Source organism: Octodon degus, unplaced genomic scaffold (assembly GCF_000260255.1).
Source record: "Octodon degus isolate 3935 unplaced genomic scaffold, OctDeg1.0 scaffold00033, whole genome shotgun sequence".
In the NCBI taxonomy this organism is placed as follows: domain Eukaryota; kingdom Metazoa; phylum Chordata; class Mammalia; order Rodentia; family Octodontidae; genus Octodon; species Octodon degus.
This window is the reverse complement of record NW_004524609.1, coordinates 7,424,206-7,439,127: the sequence shown is the minus strand read 5'-3', so window position 1 is coordinate 7,439,127 and position 14,922 is coordinate 7,424,206. Positions and strand designations below refer to the sequence as shown.

The 14,922-nt window shown below is 48.3% G+C and overlaps 2 protein-coding genes across 11 annotated transcripts in view; both read right to left on the bottom strand.

Annotated features, from left to right (window-relative positions):
• The window catches only part of Arsg (arylsulfatase G), a 150,671-nt gene extending 146,732 nt beyond the window's left edge, over positions 1–3,939 (bottom strand). For 2 of the 5 annotated variants that reach the window (XM_023714142.1, XM_023714146.1), the window contains exons 1-2: positions 3,725–3,939; positions 696–895 (exon numbers count right to left, since the gene is read on the bottom strand). The gene's annotated coding sequence lies outside the window, so the exon portion shown is untranslated. The remainder of the gene's footprint in view (positions 1–695; positions 896–3,724) is intronic. The other 3 variants (XM_023714143.1, XM_023714144.1, XM_004630048.2) reach the window with 3 other exon arrangements.
• A 2,131-nt stretch (positions 3,940–6,070) lies between these two features.
• On the bottom strand, positions 6,071–14,291 carry Amz2 (archaelysin family metallopeptidase 2). Of its 6 annotated transcripts, none has more exons than XM_023714087.1 (7): positions 14,244–14,291; positions 13,309–13,456; positions 12,568–12,853; positions 11,435–11,737; positions 8,694–8,857; positions 7,375–7,551; positions 6,071–6,262 (listed from the first exon to the last, which is right to left on the bottom strand). In XM_023714087.1, exons 2-7 carry the CDS (start codon positions 13,315–13,317, stop codon positions 6,107–6,109), a joined length of 1,095 nt encoding a protein of 364 aa, XP_023569855.1. In that variant the 5' UTR covers positions 13,318–13,456; positions 14,244–14,291; the 3' UTR covers positions 6,071–6,106. The 6 variants fall into 6 exon arrangements, with proteins under 6 accessions (XP_023569855.1, XP_023569858.1, XP_023569860.1 ...); XM_023714090.1 differs by having other exon boundaries at positions 12,568–12,850; XM_023714092.1 differs by having other exon boundaries at positions 13,366–13,456.
• Between the last annotated feature and the right edge of the window lie 631 nt (positions 14,292–14,922).

Below are 14,922 nucleotides of genomic sequence, written 5' to 3'. Positions count from 1 at the left end.
ACCGTGTGGACTCCCACAGCAGCTCACTCCCCTAGAATTCGACCAGAACTTTCAGAAGGTCCCCTGAGCCCAATATGGTGACCCACAACCGTTATTGCAGTAGTCAGGGAAGGTGAAGCAAAAGGATCTCAAGTTCAAATCCAGCCTGGGCAATTCAACAACTTGGTGAGATTTCGTCATTCAGGGTGAGATTTCCAGGCTTGGTCCCCAGTAGAGTGAAACAGATCCTCTGCCCGGATGGCCATTTATTCTTGGGCCCAACTTTGCCCCGAGCTCCAGCCTCAAAAATACCCATGTGCAGAAGGCAGAGGCCAACCAGGCATCTCCAACGTGGAATGTCCTCAGAGGAACTCTGGCTCCTGCTCCTCTGACCCACAAATCCTATCAACTCTACTTTCTAAATATATCCAGAATCCTTGGCCAGCTCTACCTGACCCGGATCCAAGCCTGTACCATCTTCACTGGATTATTACAGTAATCTCCCAGCTTGTCCTCCTGCTTCCACTCGGGCTACACACCGCCCCTGCCTTCATTCGCACATGGATCCTCCCTCCAACCCCCCAATCCCATCCCCGCCCTGGAACTGGGGAGCCGGGCAGGACCTTCTGCTTGGTAGGCAGGTGCCTATGCCGCTGAGCAAGCTCCCCAGCCCTTCATGGGTCCTTTCAAGGCACAAAACAGACAGACGTCCTTACCGTCCTTACCGACGGACCTGACCAGCTGCCGGGCTGCTGTCCCTCTCCCCCGCTGCAGCTACGCTGGCCCCTGGTTATCTTAGCGCTCCTCGATTTGTTCTTCCTGTCCCAAGGCTAGGACCTCGTCTCCTTCCTGGTACCTCCTTCTCGTAGAAGTGGGTAAGCTGTGACCTTTCAATTTGGCCACTTCTAAAAATCACCTGCTATGGACGAGAAAAGAAAAACTATCTTCTTCAAGATAGTAAAGTTTGTTTTTCCTTTTTTTTTTTGCAGGGTGCATGGGGGACACTGAGGACCAAACCCAAGGACAATCTACCACTGGACTACAGCCCCAGATTTTAAAAACATTTTGTTTGAGGCAGGTTCTTGCTAAGTTGCCTTAGGGGACTGCCGCAGCCTTTCGATCCTGCCTCAGCCTCCCTGAGGGCCGGACTAACAAGTGTGTATCACCACACTTAGCTCCAAATTCTTTACTCGGACACTAAGTCTTAAAAGCACTGGTTTGCGCCTTGATTTTCTACCTCCTCCACTTGTACACTCAGATGGTAACGGTTTTGCTCGCTGCTATCCTATCCCCAAGATGATGGGCAGGGCCTAGCACTCTAAATGGTACTGTAGCCGGGGAGATGGCTCAGTAGAATAAGCGCTTCCCTAGCAAGCGCAAGGGTCTCAGTTCAATCCCCAGTTCCACCAAAAAAAAGTAATCCTTTAAGGGCTGGTGAGATGGCTCAGTGGTCTAAAGCACCTACTAAAACAAGCTTAGCAAAACACAAGGACCGCGGTTCGATCCCCCAGCACCACATGCCAGCCAGCCCCGCCCCCTGGTGGGCTGAGCTGGCCACACACACACACACACACACACACACACAAAATAAATAAACTTTAAATGGTACTGTATACATATGAATGAATGAAGCAGTTATTTCTCACCACCTCTCCCCTTACAGAGGAAAAAAAAAGTAGCTATTCCCAAACTGGGCTGAAAAGCCTGGGGCTGCTGTGAACTAGCTCGGTGGCACTCATGAACCTGTGCTCAGGACCCGTGAGTCCAGCGCCTGAGCACGGGCTTCCCAGAGCCCCGCAGGAGTCTCCAACGCGGGGGTGCCAGCGCTCAGAATGGAATACTGATCCACGCACAGAGGTGGAACAGAACAGGGGAGAGGTTATCCCAGCAGTAAGACCGCAAATGGAGGGCTGTGAGTGTTAATAGATAGCCCAACCTAACCTTTCGCCAGGAGAGCTCTTAAAAACATTCTATGTGTACTTGAAACATAGTAACTGTACATATTTATAGGATACAATCTATCACCCCAGCCACTTCGCCTTCCTCTTTTTTTTTTTTGCTGAGAACATTCCAACTCCTGCTACTAGCTACTCTGACATATAAGGCTGACTTTTGGGGGTTTGGTTTTGCAGTGCTGAGAACCCATCAGGCACTCTACCACAGAGCTATGTCCCTAACGCATCTGCCAGCGTTAGATAGCTACGTCTCTACGCCCCATCACATGACTGCTATTTTCTTCCATGATGCATTTGTAAACGCCACAAAGTACTTTTTTGAATATTGTACCTTCCTTTTTTTGGTTTTTCTTTTTCTCTCTCCCATCACCCCAGCTCTGCACTCTCTCCCCTTTTTGGTCCTAAGGCAAAAAACCATTGACTAATTTTTCTTACTTTGAACAACCTCGGAGGGCCCCACTTGAAAAAATAAGTTGAAGGTGTAATCTTATAATCCCTTTTATAAACAATATGAAAAAAAAAAGTGGTTTGGTTTTCAGCTGGGGTAATTTCATGAGGTCATGTAACATAGTAAGAAAATGATGCGGAGCCTGACAGAAAAATGGGGGGCCGGGGAGATAGCTCAGTAGAATAAGTGTTTTCCTGGCAAGCACAAGGTCCTGAGTTCAATCCCTGGTACCACCAAAAAGAAAAGAAAAATGGAGACTGGATCTGCCACTGGTTCAGTGCACACAAGCCCAGGTGACCACTGCTTGTCCCCGCATCTGCCAAAGGAAAGGAACTATTCCCATTCAGCGGTCTCTCTGCAGCTCTGCTTTCTGATCACAAAGGAAACAGCTCAGGTCCTGTAGCGGTGAGGGGGAAGAAGGTAGGTTGGAAAACCCAATGCACACTGGACTCCAGAGGCCCCGTGGTGTGCCGCCGGGAGCCCTGCCGGCCCTCTCCACTGGCTCCATTTCAGGACGCATCTTCCCAGGTAGAAATCTGGATGAATACACAATGCACAAGCCACAAGCCATATGGTCAGTTCAAAGACAGATGCGCTATGTGCAATGCATACCAGATTTTAAAGAATTGATATTTAAGGGGTCTGGGAGATGGCTCAGTGGAATAAGTGCTTCCCTGGCAAGCACAAGGGCCTGAGTTCAATCCCCGGTACTGTTTTTTAAAAAAAAAGCAAACACATAGTAAACCTGAGGCCAACTTAGACTGTATAGCAAAATCCTGTCTCAAAAAAACAAAACAAAAAAAAACCCAAAAACCAAAAAACCCACAAGATATTATTTCAATATGTATTCATTATAAATATTGACATAATTTATGTTATTTTTATTTTATCTTTTATGCTAATTTTAAATAGCAATTCTTTATTTTTATTTATTTGTGTGTGTGTGTGTGTGTGTGTGTGTGTGTGTGTGTGTGTGTTACTCTATTGAGCCATCTCCCCTCAGATTTACTATGTATCTCAGGCTGGCCCTAGAGCTCACCAGCGATCCTCCTGCCTCAACTCCAGAGTGCTGGTATTACAAGTGTGTGCCACCACAACCTGGCTTGAAATATTTTCCATGCATTCTATTAAATTAAATATGCGAGTGAAATTTATTCCACCTCCCTTTTGCATTTGCTAACGAGGCTACTGAAAAAGTTACAACTGTCCTCTGTGGCTTGTGCTGTCCCTCTGTCGGACAGTGCCGCGCTAGACATTGCACGCCAGCAGCTAGCAAGTAACGAAGTTCAAACTCTCAAATCAAGCACTTGGTACATGCCGAACGCGAACAGGCTGCACTCACACTGCTTGGAGGCCGTCGCCATCCTGATTTTCAAGGCCGTGCCCAGGGCGCGCACAGGAGGGTGTCGCCCAAGCCTCCCAGAGGCTGGCGGCGGCGGCCGTGGGGGAGGCTCCGCTCGGTCCCTGACGCCGGGCCAGGCCGGGCCAAGCTGCAGAGGAGCCCGCGGGGGAAGTCCCGGACGGAAACAGGTGGCGGCCAGCTGCAGGCAGCCCAGGTCCGCGGCAGCCCACGGCGCTTCCTGGTCGCGAAGGCCCGGGCGGGCGGCGCAGGGCCGCTTAGCAGTCCCGCGGCTGCCTGCGCGGAAGAGGACGGCCCTGGCCCAATCCTTCTGTTTAACCCTCTCGGTTAAGAGCTTGTGGCCTGTGGCTGGGGAGATGGCTCAGTGGAATAAACACTTCTCTGGTAAGCACAAGGACTTGAGTTCAACCCCTGGTTCCCCTCAAAAAATTTGTGGACCAAAATGTCAACCTCCTCTTTCTCTCTGCGCTCTTTAAGTCACGTTGTTTCAGATGACATTTAGGCCCTGGACAGCTATTCTCTATCAATTCATTATTTCACTCATTTAGGATGTGCAGGACGCCATCGGCTTGAACTTCTGCTTAGTACAAATCATTTAAAAACTAAAGATTTCACTAGAGTACATAAAATTTAGTTGCAATTTCACTAGAGAACATAAAATTTAGTTGCAATTGGCAGTTTTTACTTTTTAACAACAAGAAACTGTTCAGGAGCATAGAGAAAATAGTTAAAACTGCAAAGGAATTGCTCGCGACAGTTTTGCACACAAAACTTGTCACTTTTTAAGAATGATGGGCTCCAGGAGCTCTTGGTCCCCGCCCTGGTGCGGAGTAGGCGGAGGAACTCTGGATCTTTCCAGATAACTGGAACTCGGATTCACGGACTACTAGGTCAGCTACACAGCTGAGGCCTCCTGGGTTTGACTGCTGCTTGCAAAACTAAAACTGTATTTATTTCATAAGACAATCTGAAAGGACTACTTTAAAATAAAACCCATGAACGTAATCCATAATATTCCATGTGCCATGTTTCTTTTCAGTGTTAAATGATCAAGAATTCGAATTAATTTTAATAGCAAACCATTATTTTTTAGAGTAACCTAATATATTTTTTTTTCATGCAATCTCAGCACTTGTAATCAGTGCTGGGATTACAAGCATAGGGGAGGGCGGGGAAGCACACGGTGTTCCAGGGCTGGCATGGCGCGTGGTACCTGGGATCCAACTCACTTGCCAGGCAAGCACTTAGACCGCTGAGCTACTCCCCAGCTCCTTAAAGGGATTTAAAAAGAAAAAAAAGGAAGTTAGATTCAATTATAAAATGATTTAAATCATACTATATAAAACACAGCCAAAGAATTTAAGTGTCAAAATACAAAGAAACGATTACCCTAGCAGAAAGGCAAGAAGGGGAGGTGGGAGATGCAGCCACTCCCTGGTACCCCATAGTGAAACGACACTCTGGGGTTGTCACACTTCGGGGATATACCGCTCTAGCAGAGATGGTCTGTCAGGGCTGAGGGGTCGACGCGTTCACCACCCTGGCACAGCCCGACGCCTGTCCTGGGCACCTCGGTAGCCTGATAGCACAGCCATTGCACTCCGACCTCTAAGGCCTTCACAAGGCTGCGGTGAGCAAGACCCTCCAGACATACCCGAGCTGCTCTAGGCCCGCGGGACCCGCACAACTTCACAAGTGAGCGCGCCACTGCGCACTGTCTGTAGGACTCCTCACATATGACTCAGCAGCTGGGTGAGGAGCGGGACTTGACGCCCACTCCAGAGCTTGCTGTGAGGACCACTGGTATTTTCACTTGTAAATAACCTTGAGAGCACTATTTTAAGCTTCTCAATGTTGATACAGGCTGTTTCCTTCAGGCTTGGGCTGATAAACAGCAAGAAAAAATAAAATGTCAGGTTCCCAGAGTGGGAAAAGCATTCAGAACAGACGTAGGTGGCAAAGACAGAGCTCAGCAGAGCTCACGGGTGAGGCGGGCTCAGGCCCCTCAAGGCCAGCGCCACTTCTAAGGGCAAAAGCCCCCCGGAAATCCGTGCTGGGCAGCGCAGGAGGCTGTGGTGGGCCATACTGGGCCATTTCCATTTATTCACTTGCAGTTACTGCTAATCCTAGCTCTCCCTGTAGGACAAGCACACTGGAGGAATGGCAATGGGGTACTTACTACTGCCACTGACCAGGGTGGCAGGACGGAAGAATTTACGGGATCGTCACTCAACATGAACCTCTTCTACGTCAGGTGCTTCAAAGATTGTATTGTGCTACTTTGACACAGTGTGGAATCAGGAAATTACTCCACCCAATGACAGCACACGGTACAAGAATTTATTTTATTCTATTTGAAGGTTCTTATTTTTGGAGAACAGCAAGGCATTTTATTATCCACTCTTTCCATTCCTTGAAGGATTCCACGGGTTTGGGCAAATTCACACTATCCTCACGACTATGTTTCGGGGTTGCTCTCGGTGTGCCAGCAGATTCGCCATCAATCCACCTCACCAGCGCCTTGAAAACAAAGGATGCGTTTTTAAAAATTTGTTTAAGATGTATGTTTTAGCCAAGCATGATGGCGCATTCCCGTAATCCCTGCACTCAGGAGGCTGAGGAAGGAGGATGGCTGCAAGTTTGAGGCCAGCCTAGGCTACACAGTGAGTTCAAGGCCACTGAACTGCATAGTAAGGTCATCTCAAAAATAAAAAATAAACAAAGATGCTTATTTTAGCAACTCACAGCAAAAACTTACAGGCAAGAGAACAGGGGTGTTTACATCACGTTACGTAAATCTATGACTTACGTGACCCTAATGATGTTGCATTTGATAACAATGATTATACAGACTAAGCATGATATAACGGGTGAGATAGCACACGGCAAAAATATACAAAATATAATTGTGAATCCCGGTCAAAAGTATGCGTAAGAAAAAAGACAAAAAAGAAGTCTGGATGTTTTCATACTGCTTACTGTAAGGTGGCACAATAATAGGAACACTCTCTCCTGCCACCTAAGTACTCCCCAAGGCATTCGGCGGTGCTTTTCACTCAGTGTGTATGTGCAAGTGCGCACAGAGGCCTGGGCTGACGTGTGTATGCAATGACACGGATACAGACCCCAAGCGCAGTCCTGTGGGTGTGCGGTCACACCGTGAGAGCACACATGCGTGATTCCTGGGGGGAGCAGGGACATCTGTGCCACGCACGCTCATGTACCTGAGATCACGCACTTTCCCTCCTTAAAGAAAAACATCCTTCCCTCCTAATGGACTCCACGCCTCCCCATCACGTATCTGGGAAGATAAGCCACATCTACACCCTAACATGGGTTTAAAACATGAACTGCACCACACAGAGCAGAATGCATTCCGGTCTGCAAAGTTGGCTCTCTAAATGGGTGTGAAAAAAAGAAGCTTCTTTTACCATTTTTCAATCAAACTGTAAAGTGGTCACAGGCATGCTCAAGTTTTTAAGGTTATTTCTTTGCATGTTGTTTTTCTAACCACAGCTTCCTGCTTATCTTTACACTAATTTCCTCTGATAAATTATAGCTATAGCGAAGGCCCTAGCAGCTTGCTACTGAAACAGCCACTTCCCGCCTCTTCGCCCTTCCCCAGCACTCACCTTGTATCTTTCTGCAATACTGAAGCCTATAGCACACTGCAACTTGCGTAAACAGATGGGGCAAAGGTTCAGAGGGCGTCGGTCGGCTTCCTCCAAGTGGTTGGAGCCCTGCATTAGGCATGCAAGCCACTGGCAGTGTCGCAGTCCAAATATATGCCCGATCTCATGGGTTAATGTCTGTAAGGCATTCACACTACAGCTTTACAGCACCATCATCAACAAGTGACATGTCACTTTTTTGTCTTACTTTTTCCAAGAAAGAGATTTACAGGAATCAACTCCCTATCATCCTCTAAACTCCACTCTGCCTAGATCTTAGGGTTGTAGTAATCTCTCATTTCTCCAAATGGTCCAATACTTTCCTTACCATTTTTAATTACTTCCCTGGACCAGAGTTGCTCCTCCTCAATACCACTAGTGTGCTGGGTGGTTAATTTGGTGCTGCGGGGAGCCATCCTGGACATTGAAGGATGCTCTGTAGCATCCCTGGCCTCTACCCACTAAACAACAGCAGAGCCCTCCTGCAATGGTGACAATCAAAAGTGTGTCCAGACACTGCCAAAGGTATCCTGGTAGCAAAATCCCCCCTCCTCTGGTTGAAACTCCTCTAGCCCAGTCGGGTAGTGGTTAGAGTTCAGATTCTGGGGCTCCTCCCCAGATGCTGACTCCAGAAGACTGAGAAGAAGAGGCTCGATCTGCACGCTGGTGCCACGTCAGCGGGTGCCAAGACAGGGCGCCCAGGCTCTGAAAACACAGCTCTAAGAGACTGCCTTCTCAAACCCTGACAAACAGTGTATGGAAAGCAGAACGTCTCTGGCCAGAATGGAACTCTGCCGCTGGCTCAGAAGCAAAGTAAAAATGGCAAGATGGGCTTTTCCTTCTTAAACAGCAAGGGTGGGGGTACATCAGGAACTGTCACAGCTCAGGACAGCCAGAGTCAGAAAAAGGCCCTTTGTCACTGAGATGCCAGAAAGCAGACAGGCCCCTCCAAAATCCTCAGGGAGAAGCTGGACGCGACCATGGCAGCCTGAGAGGGGACATTACGGTCACATACCAGAGCTCAGGAATTCAACTAAAGGCAAAGGCATGGTAAAGGGCTGTGTCTACCAGCAAGGCCAAAGCCTCACACCAGTATTGTGCGCTTCAGTATTACGACATCCAGTTAACCTGCTTTTGCTGATTATTTCTCTCAAGCAATATCCACCAACAGTATACAAATGATACAAACTCATTTATGATATTACCTTAAGGACCGCTGAAGAATGATTTAGGGAATTAAGATTTAAAAAAAAAATACTCTTACAGGAGTTTTTACTCACCTTACAGGACCGCAGCAGTAAAACACTAGTGATTTCAGGAATATAATAGTTATCAAAAATGGAATAATCGCTGGAAGATTTTTTCTGGAGCTTCTTCACTTTGCCTTCATAGTGTGAGCTATAGAAATCTCTGCCATACCTGGCGAAGCTGAATATCCCCACACCTGCAGAAAGAAGACCCAGAGTGAGGGCAAGATGCCTCAAGGAAGGACCAGAAGAGAGCCTGCCAGAACACTTGGCCGGGGACTGCGAGCCTGTCTTACTGTGCTCACATGGGCTTTGCTAAGATAAAGGAAGACTTCTGCCCCCAATTTCCCAGCCAAAGTCTTTACATGCTATCCAGTGTGCTCTGGCCTATAAAGTTCAGCTGACGTAAGGTCAAACTATAGGGAAACTGGGAGGTTCAGAGGATTTCTTCTCTCAAGTCTTTTTATCAAAGAACAGTCTACATCAAGGGCTCCTCAAAGGAACCATGAAAACTGGCCACATGAACGAGGCCATCACAGTTTTACCCTTCAGACTCAACAAACAGATCACATCAGTAAGGGTTGCTGGTTTCCCTCCTACCCTGCCACTCAAATGTCTAGGGACCCTAGTTTGGACCATGATTTTGGACAGAATGACCTTTTCTTCTTGCCCTCTCTACCCCACTCACATTTTTTGTTTTTTTTATTTTGGAACTGTAAATCAAACTCAAGACTTCACACATGCCGGGCAGGCCCCCACTCACGACACCAGAATAAACACCCTTGTAACTGACTTCCTGTATTACATTTAGAGTCGCTGTCCAGTCTCTGCATGCAAAGAGGTCCGTACATAACATTCTGCGGGGCACTGCTTCCTTTACACTGTCACTTGTATGTGCGTTTTTCTCCCAGTTGTTAACATGACAATGCTTTTTTTCCCCCCCAGGACTAGGGCTCAAACCCAGGGCCTCACACATGCTGGGTAAATACTAATGGACTACACCCCAATCCTGAAATATGGTTTGGTAAAGAAATAAATGAACTCATAATAAGTTTGTCCAAACCAATTCTATTTAAAAAAAAAAAAAAAAAAAAAAAAAAAAAAAAAAAAAGCTCACCTCACAGTCAAAAAGTCTACAATGATATCTGAAATTTAGGCAAATACAACATTCTGGAACTTAAGAAAAAAATGAATCTAATCATGCATCCCAAGTGGCCACAGGCCAAACAAGTGTCAGCCTACTCTGTATTGTAATATGTTTAGCAAGAATATTTCTATTTCCTACAAACAGAAGATTAGTTTCTTTAGTAATGTTTCTCAATTTGAAAATGCCAACCTTTAAACTTTGAGAAAACAAGGCCACCTGTAGTTCGATACTGACAGCAGAGCAGACCAATCCTGTCCCCCTACATTAAGTCTTAGCACATGCAAAATTTAACCTACCCAAAAAAGGGAGTGAAAATAGGAAGGTTGGCAGAACGTTTTCTGACCTCCTCAAATGATTAAAATAAATTACCTAGAAATATTCAGAATAAATTATTTTCAAATTCTTTTTAATCTATCTCTAATGGGTTAGCAATAAAAGGGGAACTTCTAGTTCCTCTCACAAACCAACAAGGCAGTTAGGGTCCCCAGTCTCTGAGGCAGCACGTGGGCGGGGTCATGGATTAAGACCAGTATAAAGGACCTCACATGAATGACCTGAGGATAAAGGAGCAGCACCCAGCTCCAGCTCAAGTAGAAAGAAGCATCTGTCAGAGAAAGGCCTCGTCTGCCCACCAAGCCCTGAGCCTAAGCAGCACACAGTCTATGGACTCTGGCATTTACTCCCCACCACACACTAGCACCACTGCCTCAGTTCACTGGTCTCTTCCCTTTCGGCCTGTCTTAGACCCTGGAGGATGGTGTGACAGAAAGAACAGCAAAAGTGAAGGAGTGGGAAGAAGAGAAGAGAGATGACAAAAGGGAACAAAAAACAGGTAAAATAGGATTTATCTCCAGATCCTGTCCCACCCAACATGAACATGCACAATTCCCAAGGAGATGTAGTTTACTATATCTCAAAAGTTGAACCTGATTTTTTTAAGCAAAAAAATTTAAAATGTCACAACAGAGCACTCAGAGCTAGGAATGTAGCTCAGCAGCACAAGTGCCTCCCTGGCAAGTGCAAGGTCCTCGGTTTGATTATTCCCGGTATCAAAAAAAAAAAAAAATCAACCAGAAACAGTATGAAAAAACATGCATATTTTACTTATTTACCAGTCTATGCTGTTCATCTGTGCAAAATGACTTTGAAAAGTCACAAGATCAGGCAAGCACTTATTCTACTGAGCCATCTCCCCGGCCCAGTCACAAGATCAATTGGCAAGATTTCACATGTTAATGGTAATATGGGGCTTCAATTAGCCTTAATTTGTTTAATTACCCTTGCTCCTGAATTACACGTACCAGCTGCCGCACTGAGTCCCTACAATGTGCCACGTATCATACGTACTGTTTTAGACATTGCAATGTAAGCTTTCTCCAAAGGACTCTGGGAACTAGGTATTGTTACTACTCCAAGCTCACTTAGGCAGTGACCTGGACAGTGGAGAACCCAGAACAATAAGCGCCTATCCACAAACAGCACATTTCCTAATAGAATGAATGACACCTCAGTGGAAACACTATTTGATTTTAAATGTCAAAACTACAAGTGGCTAAAATTCTTTTTGACTAAACAGCTCTAAATATTAACTTAGGGAAGTTTTCACCAACGATGTCAAAAGAAATACCATCTGTCAGAGAGGCCTGCCCGAAGACAAAATTCCACGAGTCTCTCGGGTAAAGATCGATCATGGTTATCCCCACAACACAGAAGGCATCTTCAGGTTTCTTCTTTTTTAAGAACTTCAGGATATGCCCCGCATGAATCTGTAGATTCTGAGTGTGATCATTGACTCTAAAGGAACACCTCGTTGCAGAAACAGAGACTGGCTCCAGGAGTTTGACTGTCAGGCCATAGAAAAATGCTTCACAGTAGCCCTTGAGCCATTTAATATATTCTTCACTGATAACCCTAGTGTTTCCTAGAGCGCCTAGAACAGGGGATAAAATTTAAAGACGGACTTTTAGGATGATTAAAGCATTCAGACCTCGGGCCTCGACTGGCATGATGGTGCATACCTGTAATCCCAACACTAAGGAGGCTGAATCAGGAGGATCTGGAGTTCCAAGACTACCCTGGCTACACTGAGTTGACAGCCTGGCTTACAGAATTAATTCAAGGCAGGGCTGGGCCACATTGAGACCCCATCTCAAATTTTTAAAAAAAAATCAGTTTTTCCTTCAGTCCACACATTAGCAGTTTGGAATTAGAACAAAACATCAGCACATCAATACACCTTAATCAGTAATTGATGACAACATGAATTAAAAAGAAAGAAAATCTTCACTTTTTTCTTTTGTATTTTAGGGAAAGGTCTACAGGGTATTTAGGGTCTCACTGTATGGGACTCATAGTGATCTGCCTGTTTACAGCCTCCCAAGAGCTGGGATTACAGGTATGTGCCACCATGCCCTGTCTCAATTATCCTCTCAGCGTGCCCTGGGGGCAGGGCTGGCACAGCAGGCCCAGGGATTGAATCCCCGCCCCAGTGCCTGCTTGTAGGCACTTTAATACACGGAGCTATTTGGCCGGCCCTTGAAAATCTTCACTTTTAAGTCAGTTTGACTACAAAACTTCTACCAGTGCAACAAAAGTAAAAAAAAAAAAATCATAAATGGCAGACTTGCCTTGGCAAACACAAGGCCCTAGGTTACTCTCTGGCACTAATAAGATCATAAAAACTGCCCAGTTGAAGCAGCCCAAACCATTCCGAATAGCACCACTGCAAACCAAACCCAAACCATCCTACTATATATATACCGATGGACTGTATGTAAATGCTGTGTTTCTCCGGAGAGGGGGTCTTTCGGTAGGGGTCACTGAAAAACTCTTCGAAGTCCTGAGGAGCCTCAGGGTGGGAAGTGATCCAATCCGACTGGGAGTGCAAAGTGATAGGGCTGAAGAGCTCACTGGCTGGCTGGAAGGCTTCATTCATTAATCGCTGCTCCCTAATGTCTAATTTCTCATACTGCGATACAAGCCTTGGGTTCTTTGAGATGAGAGCTGTTCTGAGCGTCTGTTCAGAGTGCCTTACTATTTTCATCTGCCAAAACACAAGAGCAGTCAGACGTAGAAGGCACAGTCGCCCTTGCAAAATTACCTACCACCTTCACACACGCATCTCTAATGACGGATCATTAATGGCCACACTTAAAGAGTGACCTCCCCGCTTCGATCAATTTCTTGAGGAAAGTGTCTCAGAGACGGAAAGGCGAATCATTAAAACCATTCTTCCACCTCTTATGGAATCTGTTCCCACTATAAAAACTAGTGCTGGCCCTCAGCCTGTGCGTGCCCCGCTTTCCTATTTTCTTCTGTCACTCGGGTAATAATCACAATATTATGAGTTGATTCATTAAGGCCACATGAACAATGCTCATGCTTTCCAACGTGACTCAAAAGAGATTCAGTGTTTAACAAAAAGAGAACTAACGCAAGCGCCTATTTCTGTAATTTAATTCCAAGCCCACAAGCTGCGTCTCAGACACTGAAGTTGGTCACCTCAGTCATGTCTCACTGGGGAGGGCATCGCATGACTAATCCAAAGTCAAGGCTCACAGTGACAGGTCCTTTCCATTCACCGCGTGTTCCTGCGTGGAGCTTTCATCCTTCCACTGAATGGGTCAAACAGTTGTTCCACCACGAGGCTCTTTGAGTTAGAAAAGGAAAAAACGGAACATGTCTGTCTGGATCCAAGCACAGTTTCTAATTAGACTGTCCTCAGAGGACAACTGAAGGGAAAATTTAAGCTAAACGTCTGATCTCATTAATTCTCTGAATCCTGGGGTTGGATACAAACTCCCAAAGGCCCTTGGAGCCCAAACCTGAGGGTGACCATCAATGTCACACACCTGGGCTGAAATGTGATTTCTCGGGTAAAAAAGCAAGCCACGCCTTCCTCCATCCGACCTACCTTTAAAGGAGCAAGGCTCCCATCGAGGTTTGTACCTTACAAGGACGGCATGTCCACAGGGGTTGTGGGGGACCCTTCATACTAACGCAAAAAAGGCAGTGTGAACGGTCAGGAGGTGCCCTCGTCTCTCGGCTCTGCCCCGCGTGGAGATGGCCAGAGCGGGGCCGCGCACGCTGCACAGGCACGGTGGCTGCAGCGAGCCACGAGCCGGGACGCGGCGCCCTTCCTAACAACGCGACTAGCCGGGCAAACACTTTACGGCCCGTCACCCGGACGGTTGCCCATAGCAACTCGCACTTCAGGCTCAGGCCGGCGCAGGCCTGACCAGTCCCCGCTGGGGTGTGGAGCCGGGCCTCCCCGGGACTCTCAGTTCGCTTTTTCTCCCCGGGGTGCCTCTTAAGTACCGGCCCGACTCCCCAGAGACACCCGCCCCCGCCGTCCTCGCGGCTTCCGCTGCAGCCGCCCCGCCCACTTCCGCATCCCTCCCCACCGACCGACCGCGACGGTCTCGGGCCTCTCTAACCGAGGTCCCCTGCCCAGGCGGCCCCAGCCAGGCGCTGACAGGAGCCTCGCTCCACCCTCACACGCGCGAGACTCCCGGCCGCCCGCCGCAGGCGCGCGGGTTCCGCTGAGTCTGCGCACCGAGCCCTGCGCCTCTGACCACGCCCATTGGACGGGACCGCGTGCAGGCCCCGCCCAGTTGTTACGTAGCGCTACGCCCCTGGGCGCGAGGCGGCGCGCGCAGGCGCAGGAATGCACTTGCGGCGGCGGAGGCTTGGGTCCCCTTCTCGGGAGCGCAGCGCATCCCGGCATCCGTGAGCCCCGGCGCTCGGGCCTTCGCGCCTGCCTCGCGGGGGCGGTGCGGCCTGGTGGGCGCGGGCCGGGCAGGGTGCTGGCTCCCCAGGGCCCCGCTGGGGTTGCCTGTTGGTGGTTGCGCGGCAGGCTTGGGCGTGAGTGGTTTAACCACTGAGTTGCAAAATAAGTCACCCGCGGCCGCGGAGTGACGCACAGCCCGGGCCGCTCCGGCCGCCGCCGCCTGGACTTTCCCTCCTCTGTCGGTTCCGGAGCCGGCGGCGCGGTGCGGGCTGGAGAGCGGGGGCCGGGCTGGGCGCCCCGGGGCCCGGGGAAGGGCGCGGCCCCGAGCGCTGCCCTCGCGGCGGGGCGTCCCCGGGAGCCCGCGCCGCCGCCCCGGCCTCGGAGGT